Source organism: Anneissia japonica, unplaced genomic scaffold (assembly GCF_011630105.1).
Source record: "Anneissia japonica isolate Jap-2015-1 unplaced genomic scaffold, ASM1163010v1 scaffold987_len1640505_cov201, whole genome shotgun sequence".
Taxonomy (NCBI): domain Eukaryota; kingdom Metazoa; phylum Echinodermata; class Crinoidea; order Comatulida; family Comatulidae; genus Anneissia; species Anneissia japonica.
Window position 1 is genome coordinate 535,407 of NW_022714175.1, and position 23,365 is coordinate 558,771.

Sequence of the window (23,365 nt, forward strand, 5' to 3'; positions counted from 1 at the left end):
AGTAGACACACGCTCCCGCTGGGAGCCTATTTTCTGGAACTGTGCTGGAGTAATTTGTATTTATGTAATTCAGATGTTCGTGGGCAGAGATACCAGTACCTTGCTATAGGATAAGATATATAATAATATATGGATAATAATTTTTTTGGTACATTTGCATTGGTTTTTTCTTCTCTATTGTTGTTAAGTGTCTCAAGGTTGTGTCAATGTGAGGTGCTATATAAATCCAGAATTATTATCATTATATATGCTGGGGTACTGTGTTCTTTCCTTAAAATTTGGGCCATTTATACCATTCATTTTAACAATTTTCTTTTTGATTTATGATACTAATTGAGGTACATGTTTCTTACTCATCATCTGTGCCCATGCCTTGTGCATTCTCTGAAGACCTCAGAGTTGAGACATTTATTTCAATTAGTCCCATATATTTCAATAGATATTTATCACAAAAACCCTTATTACGATTTTGTATAAATTAGGAAGATAAAATAGAAGACAAAGTCGGCAAGCCTTTATCTTATCAAATAAAACCATTAATAAATTGCCTTAAGTGAATTGAAATGGTTCTAGTTAGGCGTAACATTGTCTTACTTGCAGCTTCAAATAATGTAAATTATCTATTAGCCCTGCAGTGAGATGCCATCAATTATTGTACGTACTGTACTAAACAATCATTGCCGCAAATGGCAAATTTAAGCCACATGTTATTATCAGTTGGTTTTTAAAACCTACATGAACCGGCTACATATACCAGAATTTCCTCTGTGGGTAATTCCATAATCGGAAAACAGACGGAGGAATTACATCAACATCATCAATTACTATTACTACTAACTAGATGTTTTACAGAAAAAAAAGGACGGCATCTCATTAATTATCATTATCTCCCTCTAATTATGTCTTTTGTAATTGCCTCCACCACAGGGGTTATGCACCCATTGGTGTTTGTCTGTATGTTTGTGGGTTTGTGAAGTTGGCTAGTGACCTTTTTAATTACCTCAGCCAAAGACAGCATTCACCGTTTGTTTTTTTTAGCAGGATTATGCAAAAACTAATGAATGTGTTATTAAATTTAGTAAAACCTACATACACACTACTGTTTCCATTACAATCAGTAGTTACTTATTTTCTAGTTAATAACAATATATTTTATTATTTTTTGAAAATAAAAATTATTTTTTAGTTTTAACATTATTGTGTGAAACACATGATTACAAATTGTAACTATTTAATCTTATTCTTTGAACAAACTATTAAATAGGCTGTCAGATAATTTAAGAATTTTTACAGTGAAAAGCCTTTAATTCTTGGAAATAATAAACTGTGTTGATGTGTATCTCATTGCTAATAAGTTATTTAATCCTTTTATTAGTAAAGTTTTAATTGAATGAATGTTTTCTGGATTTTATCATGATAGCTAAACATGAATATGGATATATAAAGTTATCTTCTTTGCTCATCTTCATGTCAAAGTTTCCCTATTAATATCATGTTCTCTTATTGAGATTTCTGCGTATGATGTTTGTGCAGTCGATATTAACTGCTATAATATTCTTTTCCATTAATAGCAGCGTGGATTTAACAGTCCTAATAAAACAGACTTTCAGAAAGACCTATCATTTTTATTTCATAATCACGAGTAAAAATCAATAGTTGATGATTTATTCGTAGTATTCAGTTCAGCAGTTGATTATTTTACCGCAAATACTAAGGTTGTCTGTTAATGTTCGCACCCTTGAGCAAGAGGCTTAAGCGAACGAACTGATAACATATGGCATCGATATTTTCTAAAACAAGTTTAATAATTATATAAGCTTTACTAGTTATTTTTTTAATCTATAATGATTATTCTTATTGCTACTATTTTCTTCTGGCTTTCTTATAATTTCAAACAAATATTATTATTAAATAAGTAATATGTCTTCTTTTATTAATTTTGTCATTTCGCATAATTTGTTGGTCAGTAATTCAGTTCCGTACATGTCATAAATTAACGTAATATCGAGTAGGCTAAACGCTGACATCTAACAAGCGACTTACTACAGGCTTTTTCTTCGCATCATGAAAATTTACACTTAAAATTAGTACTGTCTTGTTTTTGGTTCTAAGATCACACTTTCTAGCTTTGATAATGCTCTTTACCAGCCTGGCTCAGGGTTTCTAACAGGGAGGGGGGATTTCACCTCTGATGCACCACTAGCCTGGCTAGGTGTGGCCCATTTTCATCCAATTTCCGTCCCCATGAAATACCCTTCTCTTAAGTGTATGTGTAATCTTAGGCACCCCTTACGATGATGACTACTAGACATTACCTTAGCTTCAGAAATCTTTCCCCTCTGGCTATATCACACTGTATTTTTTCATTTCTGCTTTATTTTTTTTCTTACTTTCAAAGTAAATGAAATGTTCATCATCATTTTAGGTAAAAAATGCATTTTATAAATTTCCATATTAATTTTTAATATAATATGTCTCCTTTTATTAATCATGTCACTTCGCATGACTCGCTAAGTAATTATTTTTCATACACGTAATAAATTAATAACGTGATAAAGAGTAGGGTGAACGCTGAAGACTAATGAGCCACTTATCTCGGACTTTGGAATTTTTTTTGCATACACATGGTGTCTTTAGCACGATCTGCGTGTTATTAGAATGCACTAAGACGTTTCAGCATTGCATTAATCTTCTGCTGAGTACAGGCCTCTACAATATGAGATCACCATACTTAAAACAATTTACAATAACATAGTATATGTTGGTAAATTTAAAAATATCAGAAAAAATAGTGAAGCTAATGCATTCTTGAAACTCATCTCAGTTTCTGCAGATGCAGCAGTTTGTGGCAATAAGTTCCAGAAAAAGATTTTGGGAAGAAAACAAAAAGATTTTTGGAAGAAAACTTTGAAATGTCCAGGTCCGACAAATTTTCTGTCCGAATGATGGCCTCTAGTTAATTAGTAGTATACAAATAATGAATGTTTATGAGAAAATTTTCATGAATTGAAAGATCGACTGTTCCATTCAACGAGGGGAATACAGAACATTCATTATTTGTTTTATAAGATACAGGTAACATACCTAAATAAATCCTTGTCATTTGATCATCTTCCAAGCAAATGTCACAGATGTAGAAGTTATGCCTGTTGCCTGCTCGGGGAATAGTCTATAGGCCCTTTCCTGGCCGCGGACCAACATTTCACCTCACCTCTGGGCCCACGAGCTCGAATCGGTTTGGCCTAGCCTAGCCAGGGTCTATTCTCTGAGCAAAACCTAGGCCCTTGCCAAGCCTATGCTATAGGCCATAGGGATAGGGTAAGGCTAGTAATCCATTCATCCCCTCTTTTCTTTTTTTTTAAATAAGGGCTGAATGCCGCACAGATTTTGCGCATATTTGAGCTAGTTTTTGATGTATTATCCACGCTATTAAAATACTTCACAGTAAACCATAATAACTCCCTGAGTAAACAAATTCGCTAAGACAAGTTCAGCAAGAAGTAGGCTTTCTTTCTAACCAATCAAAATATTGTATTAGGTTGAAGTCATTTCGTATCCATAGGCAACGTGCAATGAACAGTACGGGTGGAAAAAGATGCACGGTGGAACAAAATATTGATGATAAGGTGATGAAATGGGGGAAAATAACTAATGTCATGTTGTACAAAATAACCAATCAAATAATTGGGATCTATTTAGATGCGTTATAATACTGTATAATAATAATACCGTTGAAGATTGTATAACATACGATAACTTTCATATCCTCGCCTCGCTCATCATGTATTTTCCAGTGAATTGATTGCATTTTTTTGTAATGCTGTTGCATTGGTGGTAGTCAGATTTGGTGATGAATTTTATAGTTGTTAAACCACTGTGTGAAAACTGTGAAGGCGTACGGTACAGAGCAATGTTATTATACCATAAAACCTCGAATTGAAGCCCCTCTTTAGTTTGCAAAATTAGCCTCGAAAAGACGACCATCTCTAAAAGAGGCCCATGGGCTTCTTCTCAAGATCGTATGGTCTTCTTTTCAAGATAGTATAGCACATACACTGTATATGAATTTCTGAAAACAAAATAAATTAAATTCAAGCTTGGTTTATAAGGTAGTTTAGGTGATTTAATGCCAGTTAAATACACTCCATGATACAGCTTGATGTTACAGTGGCCTTATTTATTGTTTTATAATACAAATTCACAAAATTTACAACATTCATTTTAAAAAGAAGCTCCTTCTTTACTTTGCACAAGTAGTCTTGAAAAGAAGCCCATTTCAAAAAAGCCCATCAAAAGTTTGTATTTAATTATTATATTTTAAAACCATGTCTACCAGTCCACTTTATAATTTTTAATAATATTAATAATTAGTAATAGTATTATATTTAATTTTTTGATTGAAAATGTTTGTTCGCAATGTATACTTTAGATTCTGTTGTGTTATACACTAAAATATGAATTTTAATATTATAAATTAATTTGTAAATTAACCAGACACACAATGGTAATAAATTGTTAATTAAAGATTAACTTTGTGTGGTATGTTTCTTTAAAGGGGCCTTGCTATTAAAGGTGACCAGATGCTTGCTAATAGGTATCTTAATAAATAATTTATAGCATCAGGCTAAGAAGGAAATTGAGAATTTAAAATACTAAACTGTTATTGAAAAGCTGAAGGGTGAAGAATCAAAGATTAAGATGTTATATTTTTATATTGACCTGTTAATATGTGGAGTTTACTTACCACCTGCCCTCTAAATAATTCAGTAAACAACATAATTGCACGGATTATGTCTCAAGCTGAAGATGAGAGCATCTTTGATGAACTGTATAAATTGCTGGAAAAATCCAATATTTGGATTTCTTGCTTAGTTATCAGCGTTCATTTGAAAAATATAACAAGAACATATTTTCTTTGCTAATTAACAGATGCAATAAATAATACCTTTTACTCTGCATTTATAGGCCCTTAAATTTGCAAGTAATCAATGGATTTTTGTAGTAAAACTATGAAAACTCAACTGTTTCAATGAATGACAATTTTATGTTTAAGTTTTTTAGAGTTTCCCAGAGTACCTGTGTTGTAGCCTTACCAGATATTTTTTTTTTTTTTTTTTACAAATTTTATTTTTATTTTTAGCCTGCTCTCTGAAATCTTTCAAACAAGGATTAAAAAAAGTTTTAATTTCGGTCCTTAATGAGACCTTGCTAGAGTTTGTATACAGTAAACTCAAATTCAAAATCATAATGCACCATAACTCATGTTAAAATCTCAATTTATCTGTAATATAGTATATTATATATCTCTTGTGTTTTTCCTTGGGCCCATAAAAATCGATTATCTTTCTTGTACGCAAGGGATAATTTTTTTTTGTCCTTGGTAATGTATTATTTTTTTAATTTTGAATTATTTATCGGGTATTAGGGGAAAGATTTAGAGGGTGGTTGACAAACTTTATGCAGAGGTTAATGGTATAATTAGACTTGGAGATACAGACACAGGGAGTAAAGCAAGGATGCGTCTTATCTCCAATCTTGTTTAACATTTTTATGAATGAATTTAAAAAGATTCTTGCCAATTAGTGTTATGCACAATATTTCGCACATAAAATATTTTCATCGCATTATACGTATGGAATCATATCAGTGGCCAAAACTTTTTTTTAAGGCCTTACTACAAATGGATAGTAACTTTGATAATTTCGGTTTTAAATTTCTTAAATGTGTTTCCAATGTTTTCTCAAAAATGTGAATCAGAAAATTTATTTAAATTAATATGTGATACCATACTGATTGGAGAAGTAATCTTGATAAAAAAAATCTTCCCTTTCAGATTACTCAATTATTAAGGAAAGCCCTTGCCTAGAAAAATATTTACATTTAATTTAGATTACGCTCCAATACTTTACCCTTACAAAGACAAATCTCAAGTTGGTCCGATAATAATGATGGCATTTTTTCTATTTGTAACTCTGATTCAATTAAAGATATTAGACATTTTCTGTTTTCATGTCCTTCCCTCCATAACATCAGATTGGAAGAACTAGCAAAGCTTGAACATAAAATAATAAATATAAATAAGCCTATTTGGAACCAATTTATAAATTCAACAACCGATCAGAAGTTAATGTATGTTCTTGGCTCTTTTTCACTGAATCTTCCTAAAGAAATTGAAGAAAAATTTGAAAAGTTTTGTAAAAGGTATGCTACAAGGGCATGGAAAAAGAGAAATGAGATAAAAAAAATAAAATGAACATTTTTGACTTTAGTCCTGTATTAGTTTGTATTTGATTTACTTTTATGTACAACTTTGTGATCAGGCCTGATATGTGTGCTTCTTGAGTGATAGGTGGTGTTGTTGTATGAAGTATGTACTGTATGTCTATGTTTATATTTGTGAGTACAGTACAGTCATGTGACTATGGGTATGCAGTTTTGTATGGATATGTATGTACTTATGTATGTATATTTCATGTACGTTTTTATGGTGTTTGTATAATTTTTTCATGTGTGTTAGCTTGCATCACTTTATTTTGCCTTAATTTTTTAGTTTAAGATTGCTTTTAAGTTTTTACATGACTAAACATTTTCTTTTTTTACTTAATGTCCCTTTTGAAAATTTGAATTGTCTTTTTCTTAGCTTAAGTCTTTTTTTGTGAACTTTACTGTATACTGTATTGTTTTGGATGCACCTTCTATTGAGAAGTGTGCCACTGATTGAAAAGTATAGTTCCTAATAAATTGAAAGCTAGGATATCAATATCAATGCGATTGTGTTTCAGTGGTGATTAGATTCGGAATCCATCATACACAATGTGGAGACTCCTTTCCTCCTATGGCATCTTTCATTGTCATGTTGCTAATTTCTATTTCATTCCAAATCATCTATATCCTACCACGTATCCATTCGGAGGCAAACATGACATAAAGACGCAACCAACGTGACTGGCGCACATCAGTCTCCAATTCTCAAACCATTCCTACGGAAGCCTAACGACTTAAACCCGCCGTCATGTGGTTCCTCCTTTCTTAATATTTTATGCATTTATTCTCATTCTTAATCCTCTTGCATATATATGGTTTCTATGAAATGTTATTAATATATCTGCCAATATATTAATTGGCTTCCCTCAGGGTTTAAAGTCTTTTTGTTGTCATAGTTTTGCAATTTTTTTCTATTATTAGAGATGGTTAATATTCTTGTAATATATTGCCTTCTGACAATGTGTCACATATGCGAAGTAACGTCAATGGCGAGACTACAAAACATTCACTTTGTAAGATCAGCAACAAAAAAAAAGAGAAAGAAATCTAGTTAAAAAATTGAATAGCTCAATTAATCATTTATACTATGGTACATACATGAAGCATTAGGCGAGACTTTTTATACGTTATTTAGCGAACCCGCCGACTGAAAATATGGATGATTTTTATTTTTGGTCAATTAGCGCAGTGACTATTCTTCTGTTAAGATCTTTAAGAATCGTCTTAAGACTCATTTTTTAGTTACCTCAATTTGCAAATTTCTAGCGCATAGAGACCTATGTATTATGCACTTTACAAATCCCACTTATTATTATTATTATTACATAAAAAGCATGTCCAGTAGATTTTTAAAAATAAAATAATATAATAATAATAATAAATAATAATAATAATAATAAATAATAATAATAATAATAATAATAATAATAATAATAAATAATAATAAAAATAATAATAAATAATAATAAATAATAATAATAATAATAAATAATAATAATAATAATAATAATAATAATAATAATAATTAATAATAATAATATACATTATTTTAACAAGGAGATACTTTAATCACCCATGGGTTTTTCATCAAGGTCGTGCAAGGCTATATATAATTTTTTTTTAATTTAAAAAAGAATGAAAACATACAGAAAACTACACAAACACAGCAACTACCAGTGAAATTATCCCAGCCATACACCAAACCGGTATTTCTAAGTTTCAGGGGGTAAATTATTAAGGTCTAGTGCAAACATGTCAAAAGAATATTAGCTTTTCGCTGGTTTATTCCATTGTTTTTGTTATTTATTATTTCTATATCTTTTTTAAATGTGTAAATCCTAAAATTAGTATTAAATCTATTTTAGTAGTCACTAAAGCCTACTTCTTTAATGCGCACATGATAAAACCAGTCTGTCTGTAGTTCCTTCTACACCCCTAGGAAAATTATAGGACAGTCTATTTACTGACATGCTGTGTAAGCAGCCCTAAAGCCATGTTATATTCCTAATTTTCTTTTTCAATACAGCATGTATAATATTTAATTCTATCGATTTCTAAAGCTGGTTGGCCTGATGCTAATGTATATAATATTTCACAACAAGTAAAACCTTCATATGAATTCATTGTTTGCCTTAATGCTATATACACAAGCTATGCGTGTGTAATTACTTTGAACTTTTGTTATTCAGCAGAATTTCACTATTATTTATTTAGTGCTAATTAATGATTACTGTACAAACAAAAACACTAATTCATTCGTAATTTCTATTGACAATTTTCATTGTTGATCCCTCAGTTGTTTGTACTAAGTATTATAATTAATATTACTAAAGAAATAATTAGTCATCATTGAAAATTTTATTCATAAATATTTGATAATAATTTATAGTAATAATTAATATTAATTGTCAATTTATATAGCGCATAATGTAAAATACCTCTATGTGCTTTACAGCATGGAGTGGGATAAATTATTAAAAGAAGTAATTCAACCGTTGTAATTCAACCGTTGCAAGGGTTCCAAGTCCCCCGGAAGTCATGGGAGTCTCCCGGAAGTCATGGGAGTCTCCCGGAAATCGGGACAGTCACCCACACTCCCACTGGCAAGCAAGAATTTCCCAGAAAATAACTCATTTCAAGTTCATAATATTTGCATGTTTTTACTACTTTATTATCAATTTTGTCTCACAGAAGTTGCCGCCGATTTGTATCACCGTGCTTAGCAAAATCACCGTGCTCAGCAAAATAGATTAAATATGTTATGGAAGCAGGGTTCGAATTTCCTCAAAATGCTCCATCAGCAAGTAGTTGCTGTGGGCTATGGCGTTAGTACAGCAATTTATTCCACTTTTACAGCAACAAGCTTTAATTTGTTTTAAGAATAGGCCTATTCTATAAATGTACAGTAAGTGTATAATCAATTGCTAGGCCTTACAACAGCAGTGGAAGGCCCTTTCCACAGCAATTGCTGTTGATGCTGTGGGGAAATTTGAACCCTGTGGAAGCTCATTTTATTAACCAGATATCACGGAAAGGAACCCCTGCCTAAGGTAGAGGTTTGAAACCATCACTTATCAAGTTGCACTTCAGCCACTTTATCTCATAAACAACGTGAGTACCTAGTATGTACGGGTGTCAATGTGCTAGATTTTCGTACAGCAAACTATCAAGTAGTAAGCCGAGTGTGTGTTCCATAGGCAGGGGCTGATATTAGGGAGCTTTTGATTTGAGCGCCGACATGGTGCGAGGACGAATTTTCGCATTCATCACTGTCCTACCATCCTCTGCACAAAGTAGATTTGGCCAAATTACATCCTAGAAACTACGCGAGAACTTAACATTCTTGAATGCGAAGTGTGAATTGTGAAGTGCTTTGACATAATGAGGAGCTGCGAGTTTTCCATTCCAAGGATTCTAGCCTCGTGGCCCGTTGGAATAAATCTCACAGTCCCTTGAAAGGCACTCTAACCATCTCTTGGGTGGGCGGCCTCTTGGTCTGCTTTATTGAGTGCTATTTTAGGGTAATGGTCAATAAATGAATTACTGAATGCAAATTCATATTCAAATTTTTTTTATTGTCCAAGAGGAAATTCATTCTGTTGAGAGAGCTCTTTTATTAATAATTAAAACATCTAATATATATGTCTAACTTAGAAATACTAGAATTAATCAGTGAGTATTTTGACTACTCTACTCTGTAGTCAAAATATTCAATGGAGTAAATTCTAGTTTATTGGATCAATGTTGGAGATGATATTCCACATAATAATTAAGTATAAAACTCTATTGCTTCTTCTGTAAGTTACTTTGAGATGTGAATGAATTTAAGATTAATTCATCTACAAAATTTGAATAAAATGATCTTCCAATAAGACAATGATTGTGTTATGATCCTTGTATGCCATTATAACTTCGAAAACACTGTTGCAAATTGAATGAATTCATAATTTTACATCCAATCAACTAAGTCCACTTAAGATCTGAAGGTCTTTATGTTATAAACAATTTTTAATATCCAACTTGATACATGGCTAGTGCTTTATACATGACCGTCTTATAAATACTTCTTCATGAAGGGGGATTTACATCTTAAATTTATGATTTTTTTAAATAGGTCAGTAGTTGATGCGAAATCTGTTTGTAAGCTGTCAGTACAAGTTTGCATGAATGCGGTACATAGTACTAAATGTCAGTCGAAGTGCGTAATATATATTCCGTATTGTGTCAGTTATATTATCTATATAGATCTAATTAGATCCAATGTGTGTCAACAATGTACATCTATGTTAATGTTTATTTGGTCTGTCTCTCCATATGTATTTAATAGTCAGTTATGTGTGAAGGATGTAAATAATGAATGTATGGTCTAAAAACTTTAAGTATTTGTATGTGTTCATTAAGTCTGTGCATTAACCTGGTTTCTTGGAATGTCCCCTATTTAGGGACCATTTACACATAATTAGCATTTAAATAAAGCTAAAGCTACCGTAACAAATTAATGACCTACATAGTATGTATTCATTGGAAAACATGAGAAAAACAAACTACCAGGATATACAGAGATTAATGGCATATGGGAAAGCTGAGTATTAATTCTGCAATACAGATTTTTTTAAACTAAATATAGAAGTAAAAACGTGTGTAGATAAACACAGATAGCATAATAAATAGAATTTATATGTATGTATATCTGTCTCTTATACACATCTATAATATATATATGTATATATATATATATATGTATTTCTATCATGTAATATAATATAGTATGTTTTATAGCGTTAAATTTGAAAGTTGCATACAACCTTCAGTTGGATTGTCTACTTGTTTGCATCTATTTCCTAGCTGCCTTAAACCAAGATTAATATAGCAGTGATCTGTTGCAATCACTTAAATAATTGTTGAATTTGTCATTTTATTCTTAGCCCATCTCAGTCATTCAAGCTACTATTTTGACATCTTCATTTTGATTATATTATAAATCACTCATTTTGTAACAAATTGAGTTAGGAATGTTTTTATTCCTGAAACGTTTGTCTCATAGGAAGGTTTTATGCATCTGCATTTAAGTGATTAAAACAATACATTTGTCGACATAAAAGCAAGGACAATTGACTTTGAATTCATCGGCTGTGTGAACAACGCCTTCTGTTACCAGCCTTAAAGGTTGGATCCTAGTTCCCCAGTCTACATGTTTTAGTCATGTCTTTTTGACACCTGTAGTTTGTGGTATGCTATCGTCAGGTCTGTGGGAGCGAGCCACATGAGTGCAGTTGTGGCGCCACTAGTTGTTTAGGGAGGACGTTTTCCTCCATCAGACAGGGATGGACCCCTGTCGTCCTACGCTCCGTCAAGGTCATCAGATCAAAAATAAAAAAGTTTTTAATTTGCTTATCCAAATAATGTTATTCTGATTGCCAGTCCTTAATATTGCGATAAGCCATAACTCATCCTGTGAACCATTCCAGAGATTATTTATTTCAGGACTCCCCCTCGTACATGTCGGACCCTTTGTCGGCACATTTCTGGAGGCACCACTGCTTGAGTGGTATATTCTGTAGGCAGCCCTTCCCATCTGTATATTTCAGACATGTCTTATTACTTTACATATGTAGACCAGCTTTACTAAATTGATAACTGCTTGTGGATAATTTAATTATTTTATTTATTTTATATAATAGAACAAAAAATTATCGAATGCATTGTTTCCCTGCCCTGCCTGCCCAGTTGCTGAGTAGTCATGATTTTAATCATTTTAAATTATTTCTTTGTTGTCCTTAACTACAACATGTGATGAATACATACAGACACATATTCCTTAGCCATCACTCAGTTTGAGCTGCCATTTACCAGACATCATAATGGTAATTCTATTTGTATGAACCTTAAATTTTTATTTATTACAGTACTTGTCGAAATTATATTTTTTACACTTGCAATTACAGTTAAATAAATAACTATCAGTATTTCCAATTATGCCTGCACTACTTTTAATCATCTCAGTGTGGATTCCGCCGGGTCCCGGAATTTTCCTGTTATTGAAGGATTTAAATCGCAGACGATACCTCGTCAATATTAAAATCGGCCTCAAGTATAGGATTTGCGGAATCTTTATACCAGTTAAACCCTGTTAACATAGTTCTCGAAATCTGTCTTTATTCATAAGATTCAAAAAGTGATTCTACCAATCCCTCGGGCTGATTGAGTTTATACGTATTTATGCTGAATCTCACAAAGTTCATTATACACCTGCTAGAAAGCTTTAGGGATGTTAGTTTATTAATTATAGCATATTTTTTTTAAACACATATATCAGTTGAATTTGTTTCTGGGATTTTTTTTTTGTACTCAAGCAGCGCTAATAAAACTGCGGTATCCAGTGTAGCCAAAGAAACACAAGATAGAACTCAAGCATCTATGATGTATTCACCACTGTCTGTCCAGTGGCACAAATCAGAGTAAGGTCCTACTATGATGTATTCACCACTGTCTGTCCAGTGGCATACATTGCTATAGTGCATCGTGGTGCATAGAAGTTTTTATATATTCTGAACAAGGCGCCCCATATTTTGTACTCCCCATTTTAAAAATGTTCACCTTTACAAAGAATATAGACAGTTTTACCCACTTCCTTCCTTTACAACACTAAGAAAGTATAATACATACTCCAAGAATTGAAATACACGCCATCGTGTTGGGATTCAATATTTCGACATTAATTATGTCATCATCTGGAATGATGATGACATAATTAATGTCGAAATATTGAATCCCAACACGATGGCGTGTATTTCAATACTTGGAATATGTATTATACTTTCTTATCTGAGATTAATCAGTGGACCTTTCGGTTTTTACAACACTAATCATCTAATAAAGGTGCAAGATTTCATAAAATTGAGGGGTTGGGAAAGGCAGAAAATTTTTGGAGCAAGAGAAAAGAAAATTTACAATGAAATGCCAACCAAGAACCATAGTTGTTGTATGCCCATATATAGTCATGATGTGCCTATATATAGTCATGGTGTACCCAAATATAGTTGATGTACCCGCCCAAACGGAGGCGCGTTTGAGAGGGGTATCAATCTCCCAACAGCTGGAAGACAGGGGACTACTAAAGAAACTTGATGGTAGCAGAAGCGGTTTGGTGCAGCGGGAACGGTTTGGTTTCCCAACCTCAAGGTTGGGATTTCAATTCCTCGCTGTGCATTTCACTTGTGTCCTTGAGCAAGGCACTTATCTGCATTGCTTCTCTCCACCCAGGAGTCTAAATGGGTACCTGGTGGGGTTGCCTGCTCCTGCACTGATTATCAGCTGCAACACTTAAAGCATGTGGACCAAATGACCAGGGAAAAGAACTGCGCTTTATAACCTCAAGGAAGAGGTGCATTATAAATGAATATACCAGTAGCAGTAGAGTCGAATATAGATAATGCAAGCCTGTAATGTAACTATACAGTAAAAGGGTGGAAGTATGTAATGTGTATGATCTTTTTTCATTTCAGGTTTAGTGTGTTTTGTAAGTAGGCTAATCATTAAACATTATAATTACCTAAACCATAAAACGTTTTGTACTGTACATTCAAATACACTAACACAATACAAAGCATTTTAGTTGCTGTTCTAATGAATAGATCGTGAACAAATTATTGATTGATGATACTACGTGATGAAATTTTTTTTCTCGGGAAGACATTGAACTGGAGGTAAATGCCCCTTATGTCTCCTTCAATCTCACCCATCATTCCCCCTTTTGATGTCACTGTGTACATGCACCTTGCAAAGGTATTAACCGACAAGTTGGCATTGTTGCTTGTCCAGTGAAAGACATAAAATTTATATGAGATTCAAATATTCTTCTCCTTGCCTCAGCCCCTTTATATTTCCAAAAGAATTTCTCACTATTAGCAATGATGTAATTTTCAAGGGTAATCGTTTTTTGTAGCAGTCAATCTATAAAAACAGGAAATAAGCTCATGAAGAGTGTGATGGGGAATGAGCAATTAAATACTCTAGTACAATATAAATTTGAATCTCTAAACTGAGAATATAAGCTGGTACCTAAACTGAATTAATCACTATAAGAAATGTTTTAACTTCCACACCCCAAAAGATATAGTAAAACATTTTTAATAGTATGCTCTATATGCTATACAACAATTGTATCCATAGTCATCTAGATGAAATAAGCATTAAAAAAATATAAAATATATAACCCTTGCAAATTGCCACAAGATAAAATATGAGTTGACTTAAAAACAGTAAAATTAAATTTATTAAATAAATAGTACAGGCTTTTAATAATAATAATAATAATAATAATAATAATAATAATAATAGTGTAGTTTTATGTAGTAGCGCCATATCTATCTAATATAAGATGCTCAGGGCATTTGTTATGCAGAGTAGGAACTTGATCAATGATTTTATTCGCCCTAAGTGTCCTTCGTGTCTGTGCTACCCGGTAACCTAGTACCAGCAACTCTCGTCATCCACCACAGGGGCTGTCTGTTCCAGTATTTAATATGATAAATAGCCCACACTGTTTAAAATTCATCAACAGGAGAATTGAAAACAATTAAATTAGTAATTATAAGAAATGTAGTTTTTATTTTAGGCAATTACTGTATAGAAAATTACCGAAATTTTGATACAGTAGATTAAATACTCAATTTTATTTTCTCCTTCAGCGGATGTGAAATGTAATTGGTGCCACATGGACCGACCCATTGTCCAGCAATCAAGCTAATGTCTTTCACCAAATCACATCTGTCACCAAGTCATGGACTGACCTGTCACCAAGTTAGCAGAATCAAGCCACGGAACTGTCACCATTTCACATTTGCACTAGCCTGTGAACAAATCACCTATGCTACCAAATCACTGGCCTGACATCAGATCACCAAATTACATCTGCCACCATGTCACTGGTTTGTCATCAAATCATATCTACCACCAAGTCACTGGCCTGTCATCAGATAACCAAATTACATTTGCCACCAAGCCACTACTGTGTCACCAAGTTACAGCGTCACATCAGTCACAAATATATAGTGGCCTGCCACCATGAGCTGTAAAGCAAGCTGAAATCTTGGCACCAAGCCACTGGCCTGTCACCAAGTTGCACCTGCTATCAAGTCACTATGGGAAGCCTGCCACCACAATAAAACGGTGGTGGTTGCCAAGCAAACCCGTCACAACATAAGCATGCTCTGAAAGATATGACAACTGTACAAGTCACATAAAAATGATGTTGAATTCATTCCTACTAGCCATAATTTAATTAAGACATTAACTAAGATGATAATATGCCCTCTGCGAAAACGCACCTCATCAAACTCGCCATTAAAATGCATAAGAGACTCGCATACATGACTAGCAACCTCAATATTGATCAATTGTTATAATCTGTTATTGGATTAATATGATTAAACATTTAAAAGTTGCCAGGTAGTGTACCTTGAGGACTCGTAACTGAGCATGTATATCACATATGTATGATTTCAAATCTGTTTAATATTAATCTAAGCAGAAAAAGTTTTTTTTAAGTGTATCTGCCAGGCATTCTTTGATTTGTTCAACCATGTTTTTATCGCTATAATCCAACATGAATTTTGTGGTTATTAATACCGTTTAAAATACTACAGACTAATTCCTACACAAGTTTTTTTTTTTTTTTTGGAAAGTTACTCTGCTACATTCCAATGAACAAATATTGTACAAAATGATAAAGGAGAAGGTATAGATATTTAATTACAAGTATAAATTGCATTTAAGATGAAACTATGAGTTTGGGTTAAATATGATTTGGTTATCCAAGTCTTTTGGTGATACAGAACTTAATACCTGCTTTTATTTGATGTTTTATATATCAAACTAAAGACGGTTTTAAATTATCTATCAAGCTAGCCATAAAAATGTTCCCAGCAAATGTGAAGCCAACAGCAAACTCTCTATGTTTACCGTCTAAGTCAGACCAAGACCAATTGCAACAATGCCATTGTTTGTGCCTGTTTAGGGCTAGCATTTGCTCAAATACAACAAATTATTGTTAATATAATTGATGCATGTTTATGAATCATTTACATAATTAGGCCTCTGATACTGTATTCTGTTCATATTTTTATTCACTTTTGTTTGGCCATCAGTAACAGTGTCCCATGCTCTGTCAGTATACTTTAATATCGTTTTTCTTTGCTTTTATATTGTACTTTATTATTTTATTTCATTCTGTTGCACAAAAAAATAAACTTAAGTGAAGAAAAAATACATTTGAAACTTTTCAATCTTCATTTTTTGAGAAGAAAGTGTTAATGAAAAAGTGAAAAAATAAGTAAAAATTTATCTGGTTTCAAACAAAAACGAACATCAAAAAAGAAAGTAGTTGAAAATGTAATCATCATTCCAAAATTATTAATACCATGTTCTATTTTTAGAAGGACAAATATGTAACATGTATAAAGCTGTTTTATAATTAGTGTTTGTTTTTATAAAGGAAATATTTGAGTTCTTTTTCAAAGTATTAAATGAAAATTTGGAAGTGCTTTTTTCTTGAAATGAGAAACGTTATATTAATGAGTTTGTTATACAACAGTGATTTATAAAAAAAAAAGGGCTAAAGTCTGGATTCAAATGTAAGAAACATTTGTTACAGACTTGCAGGGAGTTAATTAATAAACGTTGATGAAACATCTTGCACATTGGGTATTACCTTTTGTAGGATTTTTGTCTGTCTGACAATCTCAAAATCGTTAAATTTTGCGTTGCATCATTTATTGTTTTTTTATTGCATTTATTTACTGAAACTTTATACAACTCGTAGCATCACTGCTGAATTACTTGTATTCATTAAGTGAAACATTATAAACTTGAAAAATGAAAAACCTGTTCTATACATAATCAGTTATCAATTTGAACTTCATTGATTATCGTTAATCAAATTTAATCACTATTTCTAAAATGCACAACTCGTACTTAAGGAACATCACTGTCTTAGGGATATATAACGGTACTGTGAGAACTGGTCAACCTAAACAACGATGAGTATATTATTACTCTAAGAAAAATCAACAGCAAACTTAAAACCACAACTCAATCCAATGAGTAGGCAACTTCACATCATTATACGTGAACATCAATTAAACATCCTGTGATTGGCCACAGAGAATAACCTCCATTTACATATACACCAGTTACAAGAGTTTCGTGCGTGTACGTGTGATGAACACTTTTACTTGCAGATAAACCTACCTATGAAACCTGTTAACCTTATTTTCATCATCAGTATCTCTTAATCTCAATTCTATTAATTGGAATGAGGACTTCATTAGTACAAGTATCAGCGCAACTCAAATTCTAATTATGTTTTCAAGTCTAGGGCTTCATCAACTTGAACAATCTCATATGGTTTCCAGCTGTTAATTATAATGATGAAGATGGAAATATTTTAGACAACTTTTTTCATTTATTGTTCTTTACGCTTGAGGCCTATTTAGTTGATATCCTATGTTCTTGGGCATGAAAATGATATTGCTTCCATTACATGTGTTATTCCAAGGAAAAAATAAACGCCTCGGAGAGCGTTGATTCGATGGATGGGAGCATTTATTGGAAAACAAGATAGTAAAACAAAAAACTTCTTAGAGGTTTGCCAGGAATATTAAGTCAAATAAGCAAACGTTTTCGGTTATCAACCTTTGTCAGGTTGCACTTTACATAGCCCTACTTCTTTTGAAAATTGATATACGTTATCATAGCTTCTCAGCTAAGGTGAATAATGTTAAAATTGGTATGATTAAAATGTCGTTGAATTTCTTTCGGAGTAAAAGGGATTGTTAAACTGCTTATCGTAGTGTGCTACTTTAGATTATTGCAATACTGTGAGTGGTTGAAAACTATTATGAAAGGTTCAGTCCCGAGTTCAGCAAAGGACAACACCACGATTTTCAAAGCTTGGCATCTCTACCTGGTAAATTAAAAAATTACTACATACATAAGCTTAATACAGGAGAATACATAGAGAAGATGATGATTCATTTTTAATGGCAGTGAACGTAGGACGATGTACGTCTTATTATGCAGTAGATCAAGTAGAGTTTTTTTTTATAGGATAATACGAATGTTTCCATGTAATTAAGGCCAAGGCATCCTATTGATCTCTCTGTCCGAACTTTTGCTGATAATGTTCTTGGCCTACCTCCCATTTGTAACCGACTAGTACTGATGATTTACAAGCTCTAGGCGGTCACAGGTAGAAGAGACTCTAGTCAGTAGAGGAGTCATGGAGTTTCGGTCTCTACCCTCTGTTGGTAGTGAACTAGGCGCACTTTCGAAAGTCCCTGCAAAGAGGGTTAGGCTCATGCTGGGGGAGGGGGAGGAGGTCGAATATACCCGGCCCAAAATCCCTCACAGTACGAAGTTGCTCTTTATCAATATTGACTCGGGTATTGACTGCATCTAGGGACGTCACCTATTAATATATTAGCATTGCTTTAGGGTCTAATATTTCTATAAGAAACATGATTACGTCACGGTTATAAATCGTATGTATTCATGTATACTTCATGCATTATTCATTATTCTCTTGCTGCATACGAACTATTATTAGGGCCTAAGAAACAGTGAAATACAATATATTCAACAACACTTGGTTATCCGCAAGTAACTTAGTATGCCGGTAATCGGAGCTTTAATGTTCGATTTCAAAAATAAATGAATCGAAATTAATTACATTAAATTTGGTTTATGTCACGCCGATACAATATTATTATGAAATTAATAATTTTTGTTAACAGGAGTATTGTTCCAGGATGGAATTATCATCTTTTGTTGAGACAGCTTCATTCTCGGATATCGTTTGCACTCTCCATAACCTTATTGCCAATTGCATTACAAGTATTAATGTGAATCCATAGTAGTATTAGTACGCATGGTAAACAAAGTAGAAGGATTTGGCTTATAGCAAAGTGGTTGCTGGATTCAGCGGCTCAAATCTTTAAGCGCATTTCGGTGATTATGCAATTCAGTGCACGCACGCCCTCTGTATCGCAGATATGACTACAGTGTGTTACAGGGATTAATTCAATTGCGTTAAGCCAAAGATTTATATTATTTACCGAATTGTCACAAGGGTGGACCAGACGGTAAATGAATGGATAGATGCACATGTATGGATACATATATAGAAAGATACATATGACAAACAATCGAACAAACTAATAAGATAATATATGTAAATGGAATAATAAATATATAAATTAAAGAAGGAATGAAGACATAAATACAAGAATGAATGAATGGATGGAATACCTCAGTGGTTACTTTACGGTTAACTTTAGTAGTTCGGTTGCCGCTACCTGCTGCATCCGAGTCTACCTAATAGAGATTCTGCCTAATAGATCTGATAAGTATCGGTTTCGGTGACATCAACATTCATGATGCCGTCACCAAACCTGATTAGGTGATTCTGATCAGATGATTGATGACTCGTGCTGTCACCAGCATAGAACTGTATGAGCATTTTATTTGTCACCAAAACTGATCACTTAGGTAGAATCGGCTGCCTGCCTCCCATCGCGTGTAGCTAAAATTCGTTTTTTTTTTTTTAATGTTAATTAATGTTATGTAAGTTAAAAGCCGACGAATCAAAACTACCTACAAAGTAGCGACGCGATTGGTGAAAAAAACATGTGATGGTTTTTTTGTATATTTTGTTTCATAATTGATATCGTCTGCAATTTTCTTTTTTGAAAGTTCAATTCAAATTTTCACCTGTATACCGACACTTATCATATCACAGATCATCACTCCGTGAAAACGGAAGCTTAACATTTTGACCAATCGAAATTAGCTCTATACATCAATGATATTCAAAAAGACGTGCATTAATTCGTTATATTAGATAATATCATTAAGTTAAGTTAAGTTAAGCATTTAAATTGTAACCTAATTTATAAATTGCTCGCTTAGTATTTAAAGCGATTTGAAAGAGACGCATACATTTTAACAGACGCATACATAGGCCTAATATATTTCCTATTCATTACGTGGACCATTGAATGGTACCGTAAATAATTGAATAATAATATGAACATAATATGGATGTAATTAGAAACGAATTTTCATTCGGTATTATCAAGTAATGATCTTATTTCTTTAAAGATTAAGAAAATATGTCTTGAGTATAACTTTACTCCATTAGCATAATTCGATATTCATAGTCCCTATCTGTGTTCTAAGATACAAGCGCTATAGTGCGCCGATGATAAATTATTTATTGAAAAAAACAGACATAACAAGTCGCCACTTAGTACGGTACGCGTTGAAGGCGAGTATCAGCATAAGAATGAATTGTTCATGGAGAGTCAAACTTGGATTAGTAATTAAATATGTGAAATGGCAAAAATGTTATTTTATAGCAATTACGTGAGTGTTGATATGTAATGTTTTGTATTATTTATTTACATACTGAAATTTATATGTGAAGAGGAGAATCATTAGCGTATATTGCACTTCATTTGGGCCATGTTACATGATGCCTAGGTCTATGTGTGAGACCGGTTGGCGCAGCGGTAACTTTTCGGTCCCTCAACCTCGAGGTCGGGGGTTCGAACGTTCACTGCAGTGGCGTATCTAGGGGGCGCACGGCCCACCAAAATGACTCGCCCTCCCCCACCACCCCAAAAAAAAAAATCACTTGCAAGTACTTAAAAATCACCTTACTTCGACGCCCCCACAATTAATCATGAATCCCCCCTTTCACCTTGCCGTTTAGGCCTATAGAATAATAGAGAAGATATCTCAACTTAACATCTGGGGGTAATCAGTCCTATTTCATCCTGATATAATATTGCTTTTTTTCAGTTAAAGTTTTTTAATATCTGAATAAGATGTGTTATTAAATATTAAATATTTCGTTTATTATTATTATTATTGGGTGTTGTTTTTATTCCTATTTTTATGGTTTTTAAATGCTTTACAAAAACGAGTTGGTACTTATCTTCAGTATGAATGTGGATATTCATAGATAGGCCTATGCTTTGAAAATTGTGTTTAAACGACATGAACTCTGTTAGAATCTGCGGTCATCCTCTACGTCTACGTGAATCACCTGATTTTCAATGTGAATTACTTAAAATTAGGTTAGCTAGCAGCAGCCTCTATCGTTACCTAGGTCTAATTTTATACGGGTGTGGTATAGTTACCCTTTCACACTTATGGATGAAGATACGATGCTAGACACCAATTAGAGAAATACCTTACACTAATTGTCTCAGCCTCGTCCCAACAACGAGCCATATAATCTGCCTTCGATCTTTTGTATTAATTCATTGTCAATCTCAGGTGTTTCGGTAGATTTTTTTTGGTTTTTTTTCATATACCTAGTCCACCATTTTTTTTGTTACAGTACGATGTGCTATATAAAAAAAAAAGCTTTTTGGAAACACTTTTTTTTTTGTTTTATATTTTAAACCTTGTTCACCTGTATTTTTCTGTATCCTCGGGGATCAATATTGTTGATACCCAATCCATTCCAAACCAATCTTGGACTTTTAAGGTGCACAAGCAATAGGCAATTAAATCGATGTATGCCACAGCATTGAGGTATAAAATTAACTGCTTTGGTCAAAGCTGGAGGTGGACTTTGAAATAAGAAAACAAAGGAGAAAAGTGTATAATAAAAAAAGTAAAGGAGAAAAGAAAAAGCAAAAGAAACAATACCATAAACCATCATAAAATTGATGCATTTGTAATTAATTAAAAAATTAAAATATCTGCACGCACTTTCTTTTTCGTTTTATGCTAAACTTTCCAACTATAATTATTGTTTAGGGTTTGTTTGTTTTGTTTGTTTGTTTGTTTTGTTTGTTTTTTTGTTTTTTTTTTGTTTTTTTTTTTTGTATCGTCGGATGGTCACTTTGAATATTTATTGACACACTTTATAAATAATATTTTCTATTTTCTATACTTTTAAAAGCCAGGTTCACTCCTCACTTAACTCTTTGCACCCCACGTATCGGTCCCCCTGTCAGCCCCACGTCAATATAATAGATACACTAACTATGCTGACGACCACCTAGCTCATGCTTATTTATCATCTCAGTATAAAGACCATTACCAAACAATGAAACATTTCCTTACGACTATCATGTGCATGCAAAACCACATCCAACTTCGTTTGCCTACCCGAAGGAAGATTCCTACTTCTAATGAATTTAGAATTTCAAAATGAATCCAAAATATCGACGGAAAATGCATGGTCATGTCAATTTAGTTACTCCGGTTGCAGATGAGCATTCGTGCTGTTGATTAGAAAACCCTATTAAGCATCTGAACTGAAATCAACCCTGGTTGTTATTGAACTGGAGCATAAACCTTGATTAATCTTACTTTTTTTAATCAAACAAACTCATTTTTACATTAAATCCAATTGCATAGAAGCGTGTGTACGAGACGTCGGAGTACATTGGATTCAATACGATTTGACCTGTTTTGATATTGTTCTTGACATTACTCATTTGCATACTGTTGAAGAAAGGGAAAACTTTTAAGTTGCCCTCTGGAAGAGGCAGGGAGAGATAGATACTTACCCCACCATAACAAAAGGGTGGGCCTACATTGAATTTTATTGAGCCATACACTGTAGTCTATAGTAAACTCGGTCAATTGATTACTATAGCAATACATATGTACATAAATATTCAGTATAAACGTATCCCTTTATTTAGATATGTTGAAATAGCATTAAACTGCCATTACCCCAATTTAAAAATAAACCTTCATATTTTTTACGTTGTCACAAACATGTCAGTTATGTCCGTTTGACCTGGAAACACCAGGCAAGTGTAGGGGAAGTAGGCGGAAAATGGATTGATGGCCTACGAGTCAAGAGGAAGCTTCATAAGGGCGGTGACACTTCACCATCCTCATCATCGTATTCATCATCGTCATCATGGTCATCATAACCATCCTTATGATCACCATTATCTTCATCACCATCCTTAATAAACAGAACACTATTGCAGAGACTTTAATAATAATAATATTAATACTTATAGACAGTTATAAAATAAAGTTACGGTATAAAGCAAATGGGGTGAAA

The 23,365-nt window shown here is 33.1% G+C and overlaps 1 protein-coding gene across 1 annotated transcript in view; it reads left to right on the plus strand.

Moving 5' to 3' along the window:
- The window catches only part of LOC117108935 (RING finger protein 17-like), a gene marked incomplete in the record, with an annotated part of 110,795 nt that extends 93,775 nt beyond the window's left edge, over window positions 1-17,020 (plus strand). Inside the window, 1 exon segment of the mRNA XM_033251119.1 lies at window positions 14,955-17,020. Coding sequence (XP_033107010.1) covers window positions 14,955-14,970 — 16 coding nt within the window.
- Window positions 17,021-23,365: the final 6,345 nt, after the last annotated feature.